General features: G+C 47.0%; 1 protein-coding gene across 6 annotated transcripts in view; it reads left to right on the plus strand.

Annotated features, from left to right (window-relative positions):
- Nucleotides 1-746: 746 nt before the first annotated feature.
- The window catches only part of LOC147881959 (DNA polymerase delta catalytic subunit-like), a 162,150-nt gene continuing 139,558 nt past the window's right edge, over nucleotides 747-23,338 (plus strand). For 2 of the 6 annotated variants that reach the window (XM_087402018.1, XM_087402021.1), the window contains exons 1-7: nucleotides 747-824; nucleotides 905-1,041; nucleotides 5,406-5,460; nucleotides 5,762-5,910; nucleotides 6,247-6,321; nucleotides 13,311-13,439; nucleotides 13,612-14,520. In XM_087402018.1, coding sequence (XP_087258144.1) covers nucleotides 913-1,041; nucleotides 5,406-5,460; nucleotides 5,762-5,910; nucleotides 6,247-6,321; nucleotides 13,311-13,439; nucleotides 13,612-14,520 — 1,446 coding nt within the window. In that variant the 5' untranslated portion in view covers nucleotides 747-824; nucleotides 905-912. Of the gene's footprint in view, nucleotides 825-904; nucleotides 1,042-5,405; nucleotides 5,461-5,761; nucleotides 5,911-6,246; nucleotides 6,322-13,310; nucleotides 13,513-13,611; nucleotides 14,521-23,338 lie in introns of those variants that run through there. The other 4 variants (XM_087402020.1, XM_087402022.1, XM_087402023.1 and 1 more) reach the window with 4 other exon arrangements.

The raw sequence follows: 23,338 nt of genomic DNA on the forward strand, positions 1-23,338 counted from the left end.
GGAAATTCATGCTTCATGTATCCATTGACTCAACAAAAAGCTCACGGTGGTCGGCCATCGATAAAAGATTTATTGACACCGAGTCTGTCTTGTGGGATTTCGGAGCTTTTACCTTCACCTGCTTCTGTGGCAGGTTTGGGAATAATATTATTTGGAGTGTTTTTCGTCCTTTGACAATGGATTCTCTCGGTTGCTTTGTTTGATTTGTGAGTGAGGATATAAGAAGCAGCTTAAGACTTGCTTGTCATCTACAGTAGCATTGTTCTTGTATATTGTTATGCCCCTATATTAAAAAGTCCATGCATATTCTTCTAGGGGAAGACAGGGAAACCTCCATGTTCCTCATTCTTGTATATTGCTATGCCCCTACATTAAAAAGATTCACGCATATTTTGACGGGGAAACCTCCATATTCCTATAGAGAGTGGGCGGCAGATCAACGCCGTTGAAACCTCTACAACCCAACAAACGCACTCGACGTCACCAGCATGTGCATTCAAGATTCCATGCAAACATCAACCAATCGCAAAACTCCATGCAAACCACCACCGATCATAGAATAACGATCACCAAAACCCGCACCCTTTTCCCCCTAGGACATGCCAAAAATGAAAGGAGAGCGTTGTCTGGAAGGTGGTGCAAAAAAGCTCCATGTATCGAGTAGCCCTCTGAACCTCAAGGCATGTGGCCATGCTTCAAGGGTGTGTTTAGGCTACGGGCTGTATTGAATGCATTTGGGCCATGGGCTGGACTGAGCGGGGCGATATTGCGTGTTGATGACGGAAACACCCCGATTTGTTGAGAGTGGTGTTCAAGAGCCCATTGTAGGTTGTCCACGTGGGTTTGCTTGAAAGTGGCCAAGTAAGCCATTCTTGTTGTTTGAAAGCTGTTGTTTTGAACACAGATATCCAAATGGTAATGGAGATGGCCATGGAGATCGAGGAGCAAAGCTTTACAGAGCACCGAACCAGCTTCCATATGATGCTTCTCGATGCTACTTTCACGGATTCACCTTCCTCTGCTCGCTCCACTCCTCCCACTGTATTCTCTCTCCACTCTTGGATTTCTTGCGCTTTCATTTTTCCTCGGAGAGTTCGGCAATTTCAACACATTGCATAAGGAGTCCGAATTCCCCGATGTTCATATCCTAATGCAGTTTGTTCCTTGGCAACTTACGAGGTTTATATTACGTTGCGCATCAGAGTGAGGCTATATAGACTATCGCTTCATCATGCATCTCGACAATCTCAACCAACGCCGTAGAAGTTTGATAGGAATAGTCATAGTAGTTCCTACTGCGTGATAGTTTGGCTGGGCTGATGACGGGTAACTATCATATTCCTGCTGTGCATGATGCATTTGCTGGATTTGACGATTATTGAGTCAAAACTGCACTTTATACGATTTTCATATGGTGTGAATCTATCTCTTTGCGTGTGCATGCGTGTTCGATAAATATGCTCTTAGGACAAGGAAAAACGATAATAAAAAACGAAGCATCCAATAAGCTTCTAACATGTGGCAAAAGATTCAAAATTAGAAGCCCCTTAACTCCTTAGGTCAGATGGGCTACTCGATCCTTGTACCACCCTTCACAAGGGCTTAGATGGGTTGACCCCTCCTTTTCTTTGTAAGACATGATTGGGGACCATGTCACTTCAGCCCTACAGAGCTTTGACTTTGGTGCTATGTCTGATCCACTTACAAAGAGTCTCATTCATCTTATCTCGAAGGAGGTGCAGAAATTTGGTTGCCGAATGGAGACCAATCACTCTTTTGGGCACTTTTTATAAGAGTTTGGGAATGTTCCTGGATTCATCTAGGTATATGCTTCTGCCGTATTAGCGGACATGCAAATTTCACCTCGTGAAGTTTTCGTCCAAGTTGCGGCCTGCTGGTATTGTGATAATTCTTTCTATCTTAAATGGTGCATTGCCCTATCAGCTAGATTTAGATTTAGATGCTCGTTGGGGAGAGACTAAAATGAAAATGTTTAGACTTCACAAGCAGTTGTAGCTTGAATGAAGAGATTTTGGACTACCTTTTAATTAGCCTTTTCCTTTAGTGCTAGCCTTCATCATGGCTGAGTCTGCCCTTCACCTCCGGAGTGCCGACAGAAACTCAGTACGAAGACTTTGTATAAATTGATGCTCAAGTATGTGTGGGTGTGTGGATTTGTATGTGTGAGAGCATATTTTTATACTATGGTCTACACCCACTGTTGGGGGCTGATGACGTTAGTGGGGATGTCATAGTAGCTAGTCCTTGCTATGCATGATGGAGTTTATGGTTTTCAACCTTGTGAGTGACTATCATGAGATTGAAACTGCACTATGTTGTGTTTTTAGAGGATGAGTTTGGGAATGTTCCTAGATTCATCTAGGTATATAACTTTTTATAAGATCTTGGCAAAAAAGCTATTTTTTTTCCATGATCTTATTCATGATATGCATACGGGGTTTATGCACGGCTGAAGCATTTCTTATAATATTTTTTCATGTTGGGAGAGAGGCTTCATAGTGGCTAGGGTTTAACCATTCTACTCTTAGATTTCGAGAAGCCTATGACAGAGTAGATTGGGGTTCCTTGGATGATACTTTTCTATGCCTTGGTTTTTTAGATGCTTGGATTAGAGGAGTCTCTTCCATGTACAGATCAGCCCACAGCTTGGTGCTTATCACAGGGTTAGTAGAGAGAGATTTCAGATTGACATATCAGTCTGACAGGGTCCCTCTTGCTCCTTTCTCCTACTTTTGTGGTTAAATCCATGAGCATCTTTTTGCTTCTGATCTCTCAGGCTGACTTTATTGGGCTGAGGCTTCCCCTAAGGTAGGATGAGGAGATCTCGGACAGTAAGCTTGCTGATGACACTACTATTTTTTTGGATGCCAATTCTCAAACTCTCACGTCTTTTAGGATAGCTTTGGATTTAGTTTCTTGTGTAGCAAGTGCCTGAGTGGTATCTGCTCCGCTCTTTGGTTTAGTTATGGGACAGGGAGTCCGCACTTGAGGTGGTGCCGAATACATAAGGTGGGGGAAAGATTTCTCCGTAGTTGCCTGGTGAGTGTTAGTGCCTCACAGAGAAAAACCGGCACTCAAAATAAAAACAAAACATCAATTAGAATAAATTCAATGGCTTCTGGATTAGTGACAACGATACCCTAGATTGGGGGGGCTGATTTGGTTTCAGTTGGATTGAGAGAGGTGTCTTTGTCAAATATTTGGGCTACTAAGTCGGTGTGGATATCTCTCCATCCCAACAGTTTGCTTCTGTGCTGGAGAGTATCATGAGAAATCTCCTTTTGTGGAGTTCAGCTAGACTTGACCTCACATCTAAAGTGGTAGTTGTTGGAGTAAGGTATTGGTGGCCACAACAGGCAATATTCGGCAGCAGCACGGACTAAGTCAGCCCAGTCTATGGCAGTTTGGGTCAGACTAGATTGAACTACTGAACTACCTTGGGATTGGGACTTTGATAGGGCTGGGTAGCCCTTTGACTGACACAGAATGGAATACTCATGACAACATGAAGTTTCCTGTGGACAAAAAAGATACAATCCTTCCTTGGCATGAGCTCTGCTACTAATTCATCTAGCTCCTAACCTCTTGTGGAAAATCTAGCAAACAGTAATGCATCTTGTACCACTCTAGTACCCTCACTAGTGAGGCTCAGCCCTCGGCTATTTGTTTTTTGTTCAATGAAAAAGACTTCTATTAAGTATGAAAGAAACAACCAAGAGTGCATGACTGAAGGTACATATATCTCATGCAAACCATGAAAAGAAATGGAAAAAATACCACTCAAGAAATCAGTGTGCAAAGCATGAAAGAGCCAAGACTGTGGCTGACAAAACCAGAGGGGGACTCAGAGAACAAAGTGATGTCTTTGCATTCCCTGAGAAAGATTCTCCTCCTTAATGATGCTGACGTGAAAGTCCCCTGCATCCTTGACCAATTGGCCGTCAATGTATGCACAATGTCTATCCAGATAATACCAGCGATAGTCTGAGCTAGGTGAACCTGTGCAATGTCCATCACCTCTGTGCTGGCCCTCCGAATGTGCTAGACAATGGTACTAGCAATGATCTCCCAGCTCGTGTCCATAGATGCTTATAAAATCCCTGAGGCCCAGTCAACATAACCCTTGGCTTTGTTTTGAAAATTTCTCTGTCGTCTTTGACATAGAAGCGTGCATTATGGAAAGAGTATCCAAAGAGAAGAATATGCTCTCTCTCCCTATGCTGAGAAGATTGCAGGTGATACCTGTATATGCTAGATTTGTGTAGTCCTTTCTTGAAGACGTAGTGTCTGGTCTTGTGCCTTCTTCTTTGACTTGACTTATGATATTGCCTCCCCTTGGCATGCTTTCACATTAACATCTTGATGCGGCATCAGTGTCATTTTGAAGCTACCTTTTAAAAATTGGGGATTTTCCTCCAACACAAGTGTGGCTGCCTTAAACTATTTATGTTCAGCAAAATAAGGTAGTCAAACGATTTGTACCTTCATGCATTTATTTGAAATGTATATTTGGTTCTTCAAAAGTAGCTTCTAGTTGGTTGATGTCATCTTGTGCACGTCATTCAGAGTATCTTATGCTCTTTTGGATGTTTTTGTATGCTGATTGTGTGGATTTACCTCATCTTTTAATCACATGTTGATACATCGTATGGCTTTTCTGCTCTTTGGATCGAAACATCAGGCTGTCTTCTCAGACAAGGTCTTGTCTTTGGAGCAGTGATGATATTCCAAAGTTCCAAGTCTATGATAATGCTCAAGATCGAAAAAATGTCCGTATACTGTGGATAGGTTTCTCTAACTTTTTGGACTTATTAAAGCATGTTTTTCCTAGATTTTCTATCTTCAAGTGTGTGTTAAAATCAAAAGCAGCAAGTATTGACATAAGTGTGAAGTGGGGTTCGAATTGGAGAACCCATGTTGAACACGTAGTGAAAATATATGAGGATTGATAACTGTGATTACGTGGTGTTTCTCTAGTTTCAGAATATTTCGCAACAAAGAAGTTATAAATTTTTAGACAATAGAATATGGAGACAATGTTTGCCAAAACGCCACATGACACTTGCTGGAAATGAGTGTGAAACAAGCCAAAGCAAAGTGTGGGCTTGTGATGCACATTATCTCTACCTTAAATGCCATATTTCTACTTCTGAGGACTGCCCTAAGCAAGGGAGTTCCAATAAAGGCATGAAATGCAACTCTTTTTGGAATTTGAATTTGTGACAGTTTGACATGCAAATGTGGAACTTGTCAGTCTATGGACAATTAGAGCTTTATGTGTTTTTAATTCATTATTAGCTGTGGATGCTTCTTTTCCTTGGTACATTCAAAACTGGTAACTGACCAAAATGTGTAACTGAAAGCCAGTATGTTCATATTAACAGGTGCGATTATACGGTGTTACAACTGGAGGGAAAAGTGTTTGCTGCATTGTTAATGGTATCAGGATTCTGCATGACTTATGTATTTAATTTGCATCTCTCTCTCTCTCTCTATATATATATATATATACACACACACACACACACACACACACACACACACACACACACTCACATACATAAATAAATAAATAAATTTATTTATTTATGTATGTGAGTGTGTGTGTGTGTATATATATATATATATATATATATATATATAAGATGAAGAATTAGGCATGACTTTGGTATGTACACTTCCTTCTTGTTTTGTTGCCTTGGGATATGTTACAAAAATACTTAATTGTTTCTTTTTGTAGATTTTTTGCCTTACTTTTGGTTTCCCGCACCAACTTCTTCGAGCAGTCTCAATGAAGTCGGAGAAGAACAGCTTGAGAATTTGAAGGAGTACTTGGATGAGCGCATGCTGGCTTCTAGGAAAAAGCATGCAGATGGTGATACTTCTTATGTGAGTGCACTGAAGCAATTTTGTACAGTCCTTCTTATCCAAAGTGGCTATTGCCTTGGTTTTACTTTTATCTCTGTGAACCTTTCTGTTAAAGGATCCCCTACCCTCATCTGTTTGATTTGGAAAGTAAGTACTGGTGATTCTCCTTATTTGTGAAATGTTTCAAGCTTGTTATGGGCTTTTCTGTATGTATTTCGAAGTATTTTCGTAAGTTTAAAGACATAACTGCATGATTAGGGATCGCTTGTTTGGAGGTCTGTTTTGGCATCATTGGTATCATTGACACAACTGAGCAAGGTTGCTTGTTTTACCAAGTGACCTTTGGTGGTGATGCAGGTTGCTCGTGTGACCTCAGCTTACAGAATGCCTTTGATGTATTACAGGCCGGGAGGCCCTTCCCTATTTTTGAAGGTTTGTAACCTTGTCTCAAGTGGTGGAACTCTCAAATTGTTTCAACAGAATTGTTTTATCTTGGGTTTGTTTATATGGAGGGGTATTGTAGTTTGTGTGCTAAGGGATGGAAAGTTCTCCAAACTGGTACCACAAAAATTGTGCACATGCCCATGCACATATGTGCATGCACACATTGATTCATTGGATCAATGTATTATCCATAGAACATGCCTTTGGTACTACACCATTTTTCTTGGAAGTTGTAATGCAGTGCAGCAAGTGAGCCAGCTTAACGGTATACTGAGAGCCTCAACATACAGGGCTGCTTAAATTGGTACCCAAACTAAGACTCTGTGGATGATAGAACACACTAAATGCGAACTATATGAAGAAACTAGTGTAAAGTGAATACTATGATATGAAACTCTAGGCTGCTGATCTCTATCATTGATTTGTTATCTGCTTCTTTGGTTGTCTCATACTCGTTTGCCTGTCTATGACGCATTTGGATTCATGGTGTGGATTGACTTGTTACTTGTTGTACCTGAATTATTTATGCAGCTTTACTTGCCACCTCGCAGTGAGTTTTTTATTTTGAGGTAAGCTTAAGTAGGTTCAGCAGCCTTAAGAGGTGGCAGGTGCACACACACACACACACACACACACACACACATACACACATGTATTAACGTCCGCGGGGGCTTCACTTGTCTCATTTAGTGATGATGATGAAAAGATGAAAGCCTTCATGGTTTCTACATTTGTGTATCACTTCTTCACTCCTGAACCTATCTCTCTTTCTCACTCACACCATGTTTCTAACAGCCCGTATGTCTAGTATCTCCTCCTCCTCCATCCCTCTGTGGTCTAGAGCTTACTCGAATGCATAGAAATCCGTGATGCGCCGCTGTAATCGATTTGCCTCAGCATCCTATGGTGCTACCAATGCATGCTGCTATCTGATCTGTTGTAGCAGCGTCTCTTTGTGTCGTCGCATCTTGATCAAGTAGAGCCCAATGCAGTCCTGGTCGTGGAAGTGGATCGGTAGGGTGAGTGGACCAAAGCCCTGCCCATCCTGAAAGATGCAGTGGTAGTGTCCTCGGATCTCATAGTAGGCCGGGCAGACACAAAAAAAATGCTTCTTTGTCTCAATTGCCTCTAGTGTGCATAGCCGACAAATCCTTTGCTCTCTGGGTATGCTTGCAGTTCTCCCTGCCTCGATCCCTAGCTGATGTGACGAGACTTGCATCTGCCCAGTGGCAATCCTCAGTGCATGTGAGACTCCTTTATCCTCAAGGTATTGTTTTTTATGATGAATCCATTCTCTGATACTCTTGTGGTCTGGTCGCCTCCTGCTACTCTCTGATCTGTCGTAGTAAAGTCTCCCTATGTCGGCGCATCTCAAGCAGATAGAGCCCAATGCAGACCTGGTCATGGAAATGTCATGTCGCTGTGTCTAGTCACCCTTTGTATGTTGTGCTCTGGTTGCCTCCTGTTGCTCTTTGATATGTCGTAGTAGAGTCTCCCTATGTTGGCGCATCTCAAGCAAATAGAGCCCAATGCAAACTTGGTCATGGAAGTGGATCAATGGTGACAGTGGGCCGAATCGGCTCCCATCCTAATAGAGGCAGTGGTATTGTCCCCTGACCTCATAGTAGGTTGGGCAAGCACAGAGAAAATGCTCCTTTGTCTCAATCACTCCTAGTGTACATAGCATACAGATCCGCTGCTCTCTGGGTATACGTGCCGCTTTCCTTGTCTCAATCCTCAAGCTGATGGGATGACACATTTGTCCAATGGCGATCCTCAATGCATGTGAGACTCCTTTGTCCTCCAAATATTGGGGTTTGATGATGAATCCCTCCTCTGATACTCTCAAGAAGTGGTTGCAGTAGAACTGGGTCTTGGTGGGGAGCTCTTGATCTCCCCCCCAAGTCGGAGATGTGTGGACTTGGAAAAGATCTAACCATATGATACGGTTAATCTCGTCTCGTGGAATCGACTCAGGGGGTGCATCCATACTGTACTGAAAGGGAGGAAGCCTATCCATTTGAATCTCCTGCCTAGCAAACCATGTGGATATACGTGTATACCATGTGTTTGCTCCGCTCTCAGCTAGTTGTCTGGTTCTAGGGCCAGCCTCGGTAGTCTCCATTGGGATAAGTCCCAGACTCTATGAATGAATGTCATTGTCTAGAAGATGGCATCAGCCTGCAGTGGTGTCATGGCGAACTCTACCTGTACTATCTCATGTGGAACCGAGGGTTTACTCCGCATAGTCACCTATAGACACTTAAATCTCCTCCACTACCGTCGGTAGATCACATCCCCAAAAGGGTGCTGCATACATGGCAGTCGGTCGCACTAGCGTATCGAAAAGCCAACAATTCGTCGATGGGTCTTGGAAGTGTGCCTGGAAGCATTGTCTCTCCTGTTGGGCCAGTGCACTCTGTCCCCGTGTGAGTTGTGCCTGGGTTGCATGGGTCATAGTGAAAAGGGGTCCTATGAAGACTGCTCCCAAATATGTGTAGGACTGCACTGTCTCCATTGGCTCGTCACAATAAGTGAAGCTGAGTCGACGGAGCACTGCGTGTGAGGTGTTGAAGACCATAACCTTGGTCTTCCCAAGGTTGACTGTCAGGTCACTCTCTCTCTCTCTCTCGAACACTTGTAGGTCCTCCAGATGTCTTAGCAGTCCCTTTGTTGAAGATGAGATAAGGACTATGTCATTAGCATATAGTAGTATCTGTATCATGAGATCGGCTAGTAACGATCCCTTGCCTCGTAGGCGGCCTATGAAGGAAGTGATCTCATCGATGTAAAGCCCGAAAAGAGACGGTGAGAGGAGGCAACCCTGCTTCATCCCGATCATACTCTTGACCCAATCCGATAGACCACTTGGGGCACGAACTTTGCCTTTGACTGGCTAATACAGGCTCATCATCCCCCAGATCAGTTTGCATCTCCTCTAGTCTTTTGATCATGCGGGATTGTGGGATAGTGTCAAAGGCCTTCCAAAAGTCTACAAAGCATGTGTAGACTTTCTGATGTCTAGACCTCACCTCCTCAATGATAACCCTTAGAGTGAAGATGTGGTCTAGCGTAGAATGCTGCCTCTGGAATCCTGCCTGTGCTAGTGCCTGCTAGCCTCGAGCCTCTGTATGATTGCTGAGTTCCCTCTCTAATACAGATCCATAAATCTTGGCCAGAGTGTGGTCAATCATGAGGGTGCGGTAATTCCCAGTATCCATAGGGTCCCTTGCTTTGTGTATCAGCACAATAGTGGTGGTGCTCCAAGCAGGTGGGAAGCCTTGACATAGCCTAATTGAACATCTGTGCTAGGACTAGAGCTAAGACCTCCTGCCCACGTGCAACATGCTCAGTCCGTAGGCCCTCATCTGGTTAGCGTACTAAAGCACACGTCACATTAGGGGACCTCCCTTCCAGAAGCCACCTATTTACATCACTAACCCAGAGGTGTGGCACACGTATGCGTGTTCACTCCTTGATGTCCAGATGCAAACACCACCGAACATGTCCTCTATGCCTAGACCGCCACTTGTCACTTGTTCACCACACAAAATGTATGGGCTGCACTTCATTGATTACACAATCGGAGAGCACAGGATGCGTATCTCTGACTCTGGCTTGGGTCCACGCAGCTGCCGTCTCTGTGAGTCATGCTGATCGGTGCTGTTTGGCTGTAAGGACTCAGTGATCATGCTTTGAGTAGAGTCTGGCTGTTTGTAATGATCTCCCCTACGTGCCTTGAGCAATTGTTTCTGTGTCGTACGGCCTCATGAATGAAGGCTGCCAAGCATCTCTGGTCTGGATAGGACAGGAACCTGGGTAGGGATCTGAAACCCCCTCTGAAAAGGCAGTGATGCCGACCTCTGATCTCGTAGTACACATGGCATCTAAAAGCAAAATGCTCCTTTGACTTGATCTCCCAAGGTGCAGAGGTGACCCTCTCTGGGTATGCCCTCTGCCTTCTGTCCCCCATCAGATAGGTTTGGCTGAGTTCAGGGCACCCCCACTATAGCTCGATGCAGCTTTCCAGGTCATCACACATAATCTACCTAGAAGCCGCATGCCTTGTGACTATAAATCCCCAAAGCTCTACAGTCAGTCTAACCTTCATGTCAATTATCAATGCATAGATCTTGGACATAACATATCCAATCATTACGGTCGTGTAATTTTCCACCGTGAAAATAAGAAAAAGAGAGCCTTGAAAATGCCCTGAGCGTAGGTATATGATCTATGGTCCTGCATGGACTTCATGATCGTACAAGGTGACATCCACAACAACGGCTGATACTTCGATTACAGTTGTAGAGGACAGTGGTGGGATGGGCAGTAGATATTCTCTTGATTCAGGAGCACATGTTTTTCAGCAGCAGACATTAAACGATGGCATTGTCTCCTTCCAAGGGAAAAAATCCAATTGGAAAGTAGGTGTCTCCATGTGTGATCTGCATCTCCTTCCCCTGCTGCTTCAACTACTCCTCTAACATCTTGAATATCTGCTCCATCATCATCATATGGGAGTTCATTGCTCCTCCCTTGAGGTTGCAAAGTTGAAGCCCTAGAAAGAATGGGATAGGCTTCCAACTACTGTGATGGAGCCCCCTTCTTGGGGCTGCAGAATTAAAACTGACACCTCTATTGCAAGCAAGTAGTCGTTTGGCCCGGCCGCTAGGATTGTTGTGGAAGGGACTTTCTTGGGTGAAGCTTCAGCCTTTTAGTCATCGGGAAAGGGGAGGACTCTCACGTGGGCTTAGGGGGGTCACACTTTGACCTTGGGAGGTAGAGGGCGCAGCCGCACTCTGAGAGGCTACGACCACAGGAGGAGGGGAGGACAAGAGTAAATTGGGTTGGATAGGAATGGGATAGGTAGTGAGGGTGATCCCAGGCCTCACTGAGGTGGCAGCAGAGGGGAGCGGAGAGGAGTGCCGGGGGGGGGGAGGAGGGGGAGGCGATGGAACGAAATCAGGGGGTGGGTGTGGGGGGTGAGTAACTCTGCTGGGAAGGGGCATCTCCCATGAGTAGACTCAAGGGCTGGGCGGGAGCCTTGTAGTGTGGTCGGGAGAATCGGATCTGCCGGAAGATCGAAGAAGACCTCCGTCTCAGGCATAAGAAGTCTGAGGCTGACTTGAAAGGGCTCCCTCATCCTGCTCCTCTTGTGGGGAGGGAGCTACCCTTGCCTACTAGCGGCGGCATGCATGGCGTCTACGGTTTTTTGCAGCACAGTTGCTTGGGTTTCTTCAATCAACCCTATTCCAAGCCCCGTCGGAAGGATCAACCCACAGTAGAAGGCAGAAAAAGGAGCCTAAGGCACGAACAGATGGCGTGGCATCTAAACCTGTGCCTAAACAAAGGCAGGCTGCAGAAAAATAACCACCATAGCTTCTGGGGGGACCTGGGGCCAAGAAAAACATAGGCTAGAGGCCCCAAGCTGTTCGAACCAGGCCCCCCGTGGGGGGGGGGGGGGTTTGAGTGGGGGAGGAAGGCAGAAAGGAGGGGCAATGGGGCATCAAGGAAGGGGCAGTAACAGAGAAAGGAGAAGACATACAGGGGGGCATGCAGAGCAGGAATGGCAAGGGGGGCTGCTTGGAAAGGCAGAACACGGAAGGTGAGAGGGAACGGTGGGGGGGAGGGGCGGGCATGACAGCCTTGGGCGGGACAGGGGGTGAAGGTGGAGAGGAGTTGAGGGGGCTGAGGGGAGGCAGACGGAGAGTGGAAGTGGGCTGGGTTTTAGGTTTCTACTACTGATAGTTTGGTCATCTATTTACAAAATTTACAGTCATCCTATGTTGGATTATGAAATTTAGATTGGTTTTGGGTCTAGTCGGCTAGCTATTAATCCCTAAATCGGTCAATTGGGCAGTAATTGAGTGTTATGTTTTGTTTAAAATGTGCTATCTATGGTTGGAGTCCTAGACAGATTTAGCTTTAGAAAGTTCAAATAGGGTGATATAGTTCAAGTTTCTAATGTTTTGGTGGATCTTGGGTGTTTTTGGAGTTCTACTATCAGTTTGGTGTGAGTATGGTGATAATCTATGTTTTTTGGTAGCATGGATGATTGTGTTAAAAGGGTCATTTGGGTATAGTGTAATTTAATCGTCTAAGTTCTTTAATGGGTTTTAGGAGATTTAGGGCTCTACATTTCCTAAAATGGCTACTTCTATATTCTAGATTTGTCTAAATCTGCTAATTATAAGATTTGTTACCAGAAAGGAGCAGAGAGAGAGAGAGAGAGAGAGAGAGAGAGAGAGATGTATTAACGTCCTTGGAAGGCCGTGCGGGCCTATGGTACAAAGTACACCAAAAATGAAAGTCTCATACAAGCCTCAAGGGGCTGGAGCGAAGGGCGCGCTAGGACCCTTGCTGAGTGCTAAACTAATCTACGGAGCTCAATAGCTCAAACAAAAAAAACAGATGCAAATATATATGAATCCGGGTCAGAGACTAGATGAAGTAGGCTGAACTCAGAAGCCAAAACTAGGCACCGCGGTGGCATGTCTATGGGCAGCAAAAACGTCTCGAGGTTGAAGGAGATCTAGCCGTATGATACGGTTAATCTCCTCTCGCGGGATCAACTCAGGGGGTGCGTCCATGTTGTGCTGAAAGGGGGGGAGCCTGTCCATCTGCTGAGTACCATGCCTGGCAAACCATGTGGATATGTGTGCATACCATGTGTCTGCTCCACTCTCTGCTAGTCGTCTGGATGATTCCAAGGCCAGCCTTGGTAGTCTCCATCAAGGTAAGTCCCAGACTCTGTGGATGAAAGTCACTGTCTGAAAGATGGCATCAACCTGTAGGGGAGTCATGACGAACTCTGCCTGCACTATCTCATGTGGGACTGAGGGCTTACTCCGAATCATCGTGGACCCCATAATTACCTATAGCCGCTCAAATCATTTGGGTATAGAGAGAGAGAGAGAGAGAGAGAGAGAGAGAGAGAGAGAGAGAATCATTTGGCGTTGTTGGATCACCATTGACAGATTGAAGCGTGGAGGAGCAAAGAGATAGCTGCTATTGCAAAGGAATTAAGCATGCTTTCTGAAAGGAATCAGCTAGAACATATGGGGATGCTGTGGAAAGATCACACATGCTATGAAGATGAGATTAAGGTCCAATGTGGTGTGTTGGCAATTGCTTCTTTTTTTCATCTTGTTCTAGCTTGGCAAGTCTAAATTGCATCTGGTAATTTAGTCTGTTTGATAACTATGTTAGTAATATAGAAACATCATTTTTTGAAGTCCAGTGCTCTAACTTCGTTTTGGTTTATGTGTCTATGGACAGCTTGGAATGCGGTTCAGCTGTGACACAGAAATTGCAGGGGGTTCTTGGGTAGAGGTACAATGTGCAAGCCTTGTTCACTTTTCTCACCAAAAGACACGATGTGCAGAAGAGTTTGTTGCAGGCTGGCATCAGATTAGGGGCTTAACTCCAGATTCCACTCATTTTATGGAATTTTCACCCCTTCCTATTGAAAATCAAAGCAAACACCAAGGAGTTTTGACAGAAAGCGGTGAAAACATTAATAACGAAGGCGATGTTGTCAGTGGCCATTGTGGGAAAGATCAGAGAATTTCAGCTAGAGATTCAGTTAGCTTCAGAGGGGAGGGATTGGAAAAATCTGAGTGGCTAGCATTGAGCCCTCTTCGTGTCCTTGTCCTCAATGTTCAATGTGGAGGTGGTGGATCTGCATCAGCAGTTTCAATACCCGATTCAAGTCCAGGCCGTTGGGCCTCTCCTGTGAGAGGAAAGAAGCAAAAGTTAGAAAAAATTTGGAATGGAGATAAATTAAGTAAAGACATATACAAAAACAGGGACCCGAATTCAGATGACGATGGAATTGGAGACATAGAAAGTGTCAACAGGTTAGCAAGAGGGCAATCGTTACTTCCATCCCGAGATCCAATTTCAGTGATTTCGACCATCTTGGTTTCAGAGGGTAAAAATCAAAAGACTGTTTTTGTTCATGGGATGTCTTCCTCAGAAACAAGTCTTCCAGGGGTTGAACTACGTTCATTCGAGACTGAATCTGCAATGCTTACAGCATGGCAAGAGTTTTTCTGTACAGAAGCTGATCCAGATGTTGTCTGTTTGTATCAATTAAAGGACAGCATACGGTATATTGTTGAGAGGTTCAAAGTTTTGAAGTTGGGGGCACTTGATATTAGTCGGTGCGAGGGTCGTGCCACTGAGGTAAGGTTTCCTAGAGCTGTATTTTAGGTGCTGCAGATAATAAAACTGTTTTGATCAGCTGTAGATACACACACACCTCGTGCTGGTTGGAAGCCATGGCATAGGCTGCTCTATGAACTGGCTTCGTATGCATCTCCTTAATTGTATACATGTCATGCATGGAAAATGCAATCTCAGAACTCATTTGTATTCTCTTGTTTGCCAAGATGAATATAAGGTGTATACTCTATATTGATGGTGTGCGGACCAAATATATATTGCCAAGCTGTGTGGCAAATTTTGTGCGTCGACAACAGCCTTTTATCTTCTTGCAGCTTGTTTGTTCGTTTTCATAGTATACCTGCTCCAGAAAGTGGGTGCCGGAAGGAATGCACTCCCAATGCTTCATGATCTCTTGGTGAATGTGATATCTTTAAAAAGGACACTTGAACATCTGAGATTAAAACCCTTTGTGTTTTTCTTCACACTGGATCCCATTATAGCAGGGCTGTCATACATCCCCTGGCAGCCACAACTCAAACAAAGTTACTAGTCGTTAGTATATGCATTCATTCACCTGCTTTAGACATGCCCAAACATTTATAGGTCAAGAAACTAAGCAAGCTACCCCCCTGACAGCGTGGTTGCTTGGTAAATGTTGGGGTCAAACCGAAGTTTAATTAGTTTATTGATCCTTAGAGTTAACTCAAACAATTGGTACATGTGTATAGAGGTTTCTTTGACCAAATCTGACACAAAGTTAACTTATCATTGCAGTAGAGTTACGCCAATGAATTCAAAATCAGAACACATGGGAGACAAAGAGTTCTCCTTGAAAGCTGCTTCTTGGAAATGCTTTGCTTAGAAAGAAAGAAAGAAAAAAATAAAGTTTATTAAAAGTCGTGGAAAGGCCGAAGGGTCTATGAGATTGAAAGAGGCCTGATACAATGAGTTGAAAGGGTGGAGTTCTAATCGCACATCATCACCCACGATGAATACAACATCATCATATCATACCAGATCTAATACATGAGAGAAATCTGAGCCCATGGCCAGGATGCCTGATGATGAGTGATGCTGCGATGACATGAAACATGTGATCAAGCGCTGATGGTGATTTGTGTGTGTGGCCCACTGTGGTCTCCTGCGGTGGCTCTGCGCTTGACAGGTGCCATTGCAACCTTCATTGGTCGTGCGCTCAATCTAGTGAACATGGAGGGGATATCTCCGAGAATGATTTGTTTGCAACCTGCTATTGAGTTTGTCGTGTCCCTGGCTTTGGATCTCGGCTTCTTTGGTTTGTCTTGATCTGTTGGTTTGTATGATCTGGCTGGAAAAACTCCGTGAGCATGCTCTGATTGTTGGAAAATACCTCACAGTTTCTAGTTCTACCTACAACGTAGACCAAATCGAAAGCTGCAAACCTAATTTGTTATTTCATGCAGAAACGAAACTACATAAGAGAGTTCCTCATGCATGATCCTCCTCATCCCTATGGGCTTGTTGGAGGATCGAATTTTCACAGATACATGACGATAGATTGACCAACCAAAACAAGAAAAGCTGAATACAAGAAACCTCTGCATCGAGCCATTTTGTGGAGCAGATAAGATGCCGATTGCTCATGGGTGAGCTGTGATCCACCTGCAACTATGAGAGATTCTTTTTTTTTAAAAATACAGAGAAAAGGAACTTCTATTAATGCTTAAATCCAACCATACAAATTGGCAAAACTGGAAAGGTGCCAATCGTGGCCAAAAACAAAAACGGGCTGAAAGAAAACTCGCCTGTTGCCAGAGATCCCAGCGCATTGCCTAGGGATTCTCTGTAACAGGGGCTAACAACCACGGTGGTGGACTATACAGCCAACGAATCCCTCGCGACGTGAGATCATAAAATACACTTGCGGGCCAAGCCTTGCAAAAACGTGCCCGCCTATCGTCGGTGGCTTGAGAACCTGGAACACCGCGCTCCCATATGGATCGCAACGTATAAATGATATCCTGCCAAATGGCAACCAGCGTAGCCGTCGGAGAAACATGGTGCTGGCCCATGACCCAGCTGCAACGGGCCACCTAGATGTTCCAGGCCGTGATGTTGGCCACCGTCTCCCAGACACTATCCTCTCTCGACTGAGGGGGATGGTGAGAAGGGGGGGAGTAGCCAAGTGAAGCTCAACGTTGTGAATGCGCCGACCCTGTATCCGGTAAGCTGGCGAGATTGTGTCTATGGAGAAGGTGTGGCCCCCCTCTGTAAGCCAAGTTGCCATACCCCACATGAAATCTCTTTGCGTGCTCTGAAGCCGTGCCACAATCCGAAGCGCTCCGAGCCAGATGCTGTGAGCTGCTGGGCAGCTCCATAAGCAGTGAGGAATAGTCTCCATAGCTTCGACTGTACATCTGTGGTAGCTGCCATCCACCCGCATCTGCTCTAGCCACGGGCCCACTGGGAGACCACCGTGTGTGAACATCTAGAAGAAATAGGATATCTTCCGTGGATGCAAGCTAGACCACAGGCGGGCCCAAAATTTGGATCTAACCTCCTTGGGCACCTGCTGCGCACTCCAGTGTCTCTCTGGTGAAGGGGTCCAGGCCATTGCGTCCGTCTGGATGCAACGTCCTATCCGCGTGGTGTACGAGAAGAAAGGCACCTCCTCCACTCTCTTTGAGAGACCTGCTCTGATTGGCCATAACCACTCTTTGGGGTCCCAGTGTATCTCGCTGAGAGGGCGTCCCTCCCATAACCATAGTCTCCAGCGGGAGGCATCTAGGTATGTGATGCAAGAAGGGTCAATCGATCACTCCTTGCCCAAACGTCCCACTACTCTAACCCTCTGCCAACCCACCTGGCCTAACACCCCCTCCATCTCTTGATCCCCTGTGATCCAGGGCTGCAGTAGTCCGCCTGGTCCCACATCATAGAACCGCGTGCTCGTGGGGGCTGGCAGCTGCGGGCACAACTGAATCCTCAAAGGTACACCCGTCCTAGAGAATTGTCCTAGCCAGTGTGCTGGAGTGAAAACTTGCAGTCCCTCCCTCCAAGAGTCCGGAATAGCTGCCTCTATCTCCACCATCCTCTGGCCGGCCCCTCTCAGATGAGAAGGGACCTCCAATCGTGGCTCTGCCTCTGCTTGGAGTCTAGACCATGTCCGCAGGGAGCGAGCCGGGCCGCTGCCCCAATGTGTAGCCGCTGCCCTAGCATCAAACCATCCTGGTCTCTGACCTCCGGGTGCCAGATAAGCGGTTGGCGTGCAAACTCCTCCGCGTACCGAGGGCTGACTCGGATGAGACCTCTTGAGATCCGTTGCCAGACCCTCAAGAGACTCCTCATCAGGGGCGAGCCCTTCCCTGTCAGAGGGGCCTCCGAAAAGATCCACCTAGGGGACGGTTGCCATTGACCACCTGTACGAGGGGTGTTCCTCAAGAGACCGCGCTGCAGGAGAAGTTTCTAGGGCTCCATGCCTGAAGTGAGACCCCTGACTATCAACTTGCCCAACATGGCTCTACTCTGCATCTCTGGATCTATAATACCCAGGCCTCCCTGTGCTTGTGGTAGTATCACTGTCTGCCATGCTACTCTAGCTCTGGTGTTGCGAGTTCCATCTGATCCTGCCCAAAGGAAGTTACGCACCAAGCGTCTCAACTATCCCATGCAACCCTTGTGAAAACACCAGCAAGAGGCTATATACCAGGTTGTGACTAACAGGACCTGGTTAGCCACCAAGGCCCTGCCTGCCAGAGAGAGTTTGGCTGAGCTCCAGTAAAGAAGCTTGCGCCTCACGCTCTCAAGGACCGGGGCTATCCGCTGCTCTGCGGAGATGTCAATGCCCACATGACATCCCAAGTACCTCGCCGACTGGCCACTCGGGATCCACTTGAAGCCTACCAATGCACCCCGGGACTCCTCAGTCACCGAAAGAAAACCGACCGATTTGCTCCAGTTGATCCTTGCCCCTGAGGTGGTGCAATAAACCTCAAGAGCCCCTCTGACCGCATCTAGGCTCTCCTCCGAAGCCTCCACATACAAGGCCGTATCATTTGCGAACTCCGAGTCTAGAAGCTCCTCCTCCTGTCTGATTGGTAGCCTCATCCCTTTGAGGCCAACCGTCTACGACCTCAAGAAATAGCCAACGCCTCTGCGACAAGGAGAAAGAGGAAGGGAGCCAGTGGGCAGCCTTGTCTCACGGAGCGGGTGAGCGGGAAGGCTTCCCTGGTGAACCCACCAATCAACATCTGACTGGAACTCCCTACATACAAGGCGGAGACCCCTCTGATCCAACTGTCTGAGAAGCCTAATCTCTGCATCGTGCCCTCCAAGAAGGACCACTCTACCCGATCGTAGGCCTTCTCAAAATCCAGTAGTAGGATCGCAAGGGGCTGCGCCTCCTCCCTGGCCCAATCCAACGCCTCCCAAAAGGTGAAGATGTGTTGAGGATGCTACGCTCCTGGACAAAACTTGTCTGCGTGTCGTGGATGATGTCGACTAGATGGGGTCGTAGCCGCAAACTCAAGACCTTGGCTAAGATCTTGTATGTGGTGTCTAGCAAAGTGATCGGTCTCCACTGTCGAATGTCCAAGCGGTCCCCTCCCTTCGGGATCAAACAAATCCATCCTCTGCCTAGGGATGGTGGGAGTGCTCGAGTCAAAGATCTCCTCAAAGGCCAGCCAAAGGGGGGGGTGCACAAAGGGCCAAAAGCTCTTGAAGAAGACCGGGGACAGCCCATCCTTCCTTGGGCACTTCTGAGTCGGGAGTGCCCTGAGAGCTTCCTGAAGCTCGTCATCTGTGAAGGGAGAATCCAACTGGCTGCTCACGCCTTGAGAGACCACAGCTGGGACATGCTCCCATACCGCCTCGCGGACCTCCCACACCTGGGGGGACTCCTCCTCAGCCTGAAAAAGGTGTCGATAGAAATCCGAAGCCAACTCCATAATCTCATGAGGGTCCGAAACCACCCTGGCGCTAGTGTCTCTCAGTCTCTGCAACTGGACACCTGCTGACCTAGGCCATGTGGCCTGAAAGAACTGGCGGCTCATCCTATCCCCTTGCTGTACCCAACGAGCACGAGCGGAATGGTAAGAATACTGAGCCCTCCTCAACTCCATGTCGTGAAGCTCCAGACGTGCACACTCATATCTGCCAGCAAGCCACTGGGACTCCGTGTCCTGCTCCCTGAGACGCTCAATGGAGGCTAAGTCATGCCTCAAAGCTCTCTCTCTCTCCTGAAGGGAAAATCGACGGCGGAGAGCGGCGCGGAGCTCCTCACTGCTCCTTTGAATTGCCTCGATTGTCCAAGATGCCCAGCCACCCTCCGGAGTGTCCTCTTGCTGCTGCCAAATCTCCGATATGACCTGTTGCACCTCCTCCTGCATCAACGCATTTGGAATGCGAACCCCCTTCTGTGGGAGCCCTCGATGGGCTGCTCCAAATGAAGCACAATTGGCGAGTGGTCTGAGAGGGTAGTCCTTGCAAGAATCCCCGTGGAACCACCTCTATGCATGGCCCAATCTCCAACGTGGAACCTATCTAGCCTCTCAAGCAATCCATCATGCCGGTGCTGGCCAAAGGAAACTAAGACTGCCAGGGGTCCTGGAGAACTCAGCCTCCCTCCAGGGGTCCCTGCCGCAGACTGAAAATATTCTTCGCCGTGGGCATCTCGAAGAAAGAAGCACCCCCTTGTTTGTCTTCTCCAAACTCAAGATTGTTGAAGTCCTTTCCAACAATGCATGAGTCTACATCCGGGCGACAATCGGTCAAGCGCCTCCAGAAGGCCGGACGTTGCTGTCTACAAGCTGGGGCATACACGTTTAGGATCCCAATCCTGGAATCTCCCATCCGTAGTCCCATCCAAACTGCTCTACCTATAATGAGCTCCCTCTGGTCATACACCTCTGATGCAGCCGCCTGCGAGATTGAAATGCAAACCCCTCCACTCCTTCCCACTGCGGGAGACTATATCTCCAGGCCTCTCCCAGGAAGGAGGTGGCGTCTACGTCTGATGTCTGAGGCAGAAAACATATGCTCCTGTACCAAAAGGAAATCCACTGCCCTGCCAACCACTGCTCTTTGTAACTCCTGGCGAAGTAACAAGTGTTGGGGTTGTTGACGTGCCCGACGTACACTCCTATGGAACCCCCTTTTTGGGGCTGTAAAATCAGGACTTACACCTCCAGAGCAAGCGGGTATTTGCCCTAAATCTCTAGGTAGTTCCACGATCCTAGCCTCCAAAACTCTCTGGGTAGAGGATGACCAGGGCGGGGCTTAGGACCTAGAAGCTGAGAAAAGGGCCTCGATGACCTTGACTGTGAGGAGGCTGAGCTAGGGCTGGGCCGCATCGAAGAGTGCTCAGGCATCCCCTTGCTCGTAGGCCAAGACGAGGAAGGGTGGCAGGCGGGCGGGGGGTAGGAGGTTGTTGTAAGGGGGCGAGAAGGAGAGGTGGGGGGGGTGGGGAGGTGAGAGTAACAGCAGCTGGGGGGAGGGGGGGTGGCAGGGAGGCGACCCCGAGAGGAGGGGGCGGGGGAGGCGGATGGACCTCTGGAGCCGACTCTGTTGGGGCTCCAGACTCCCGCTGAACCTGCGGGTTTGAGGGGAGATCGAAAAAGGTCTCCTCCTCCATTTGTGTACGGTCCGGGGACTCTGCTGGTACCTTCCCCTTCCCCTTCCCTGTGTCCTAGGAAGAAGAAGTTTGCGCCTTCTTGCACTCTTAAGTTTGGCTCTCCTTTTGTTTTTTCGAGCTGATTTGGAGAGCTTCTTTTTCTCCATCTTGGTCCAAGTCCCTTGAGAGGGCTCGACCCAATGTGTATCAGTATGCTGCTGCCTCGCTTGCTGCTAGGGCTTGGCTGACGGACGGCGCTGAGCCTCCCTATGCTTTTGTCTCTGGTGAGGGACCCTGCCCACCAAACAGTCCCGTGCCAAGTGACCCATCTATCTGCACCGAAGACACTACCCGAGCCTAGTAGGATAGGGCTCTGCTCGACAAGGGAGGCCGTGGTGTTGGGGAAGTTCAACTGCATGAGGAAGACTCCTCTCCCATAGATCGTGACATCCTGGATGTGATCAGCCCCTAGGGCTAAGCTCGCCTGAAACCAATCCCTGACGTGTTTCCTTGACGGGGTGAGCCCAACAATGCGACCCACCAGGGCCCTATCTTGCAGAGCCTCTACTTCACACTTGACTTGCTGCTTGTCTTTTGGAGAGAGCATAATCTTAACCACAGTGGGGGTTGAAGGTGCTGCCATGTGAGCCCTTCTTGCCAGACCAAGGGTCGCTGTCAAGGTCAGTCCTCCCGAGAAACAAACAGCTGCCTGAAAAGGAAGAAAGGCTCCAAGTGCTAGAGCTATGAAGTAGAAGCTGCACCAAGGTCTCTGTTGGGCTGCTCCTAAAAAGAACAGCAAATTGGAGCCTTGTACCTAGGCAAGCAGTTTCTTTCCCTTCCTATCTCACTGCTCTGTAGCGATGTGAGCTCTACTATGCTTCCCTGGATGCACAAAAGAAATCAATCAATCAAAGCTTCTTTCCTTGTGTCTGTCTGCCTGGCTGTGTCATTCGAGTCTCTTCTTCCAGGACGGATTTTATTATGTGAGACGGATTGCACATCTTTCCTTCTGCTCTCCTCTGCAGGTCGCTAAGCCTTCTTCTTGCTTGCTGCTGTTTCCTTATCCCCCATGAGCCTCGCCTCCCAATGAGCCCAGCTAAGACTAAGTGCCTCCAACAAACACAGCATGGCAAGATGACAACTTGTCCAAGGCGATCAAGATAGCGAGCTTCATTCCAGTTTTGCGAGCCCCTGTGAGGTTGTGAAATGCAGCTCCTCTTCCATTATCGACTACACTCGGTTCTTCTTTTTTGCACCTGCGCCCAGGTCCTGATCGTTGGGTAGTTGGTACTCACATTGTAGCTTCTGGAGCAACTATAGATGGAACTCGATAGACAAAGCAGCGCCATCGAACCTTGGCTCCAACGTATATTGCAGGAGTCACAACATGCCATTTACCAGCTCCCACATTTGCAACAACGCCAACTGCTCTGACGGAGTCTCCATCCACAGCAACTTGACAATTCCTTTGCAATAGCCAAACGCCACGCACACAAGAATGCACACCACACCAGGTCTTGATGCCCACGCATGCACACATGCTGAAATAGAAAGAGATTGATGATCTATAGTTTCTATAGATTAAGAAGCTTCCATCGCAAAATCATTTATAACCAAGGTCTACCTAGTTCAATAAAACAATTGGGTGAAAGAATCGTTTGATATTGACCAGTTGTTGAGAATACGTTTTAGCTTATTGAGCAGGTTATTATGAAGAGATTTCAGCAGCTTAGTATTCAGAAGAGGATTCTGAGCATGAAGGATATTGAAGAGGCACTGTAGTGGTACTTCTGCATTTTTGAATATTCAGCATCAAGAGGAACCAAAACTTGAAGATGAGATTTAAATTCTGATTCAGAAGAGATGGTGTGCTACCAAGAGAAGACTATTTGCAGATTATGAAGAGGAGATGCAAATGCAGAAGTAAAAGAGAAAAGCGTACACAAGAGAAAGAGACAAGAGAGGATCTAGAAGAGGACTTCTGCCCATTCAAGCAGGAGGAAGTGTCATGACAAGAGAAATCACTTATTTGTGATTTGTAAATATTAGAACATTATTATATATTATATGCCAATGGTGTAACATGTATTCATATTTATGATGGACACCGACCAAATTGTTATGGCGGTGGATCATCTCAGAAGATAGAACTAGTAGAGCTGGAGCCACTGCTTCAGACGGCATCAGATTTGGACATGTGACACTTGTTCTATTAATAAAAATGTGTGCACACGTGTCTAGGTCCTA

Source organism: Dipteris shenzhenensis, chromosome 30 (assembly GCF_047967505.1).
Source record: "Dipteris shenzhenensis isolate YYH24624 ecotype China chromosome 30, Dip_SZ_1.0, whole genome shotgun sequence".
Taxonomy (NCBI): Eukaryota; Viridiplantae; Streptophyta; class Polypodiopsida; order Gleicheniales; family Dipteridaceae; genus Dipteris; species Dipteris shenzhenensis.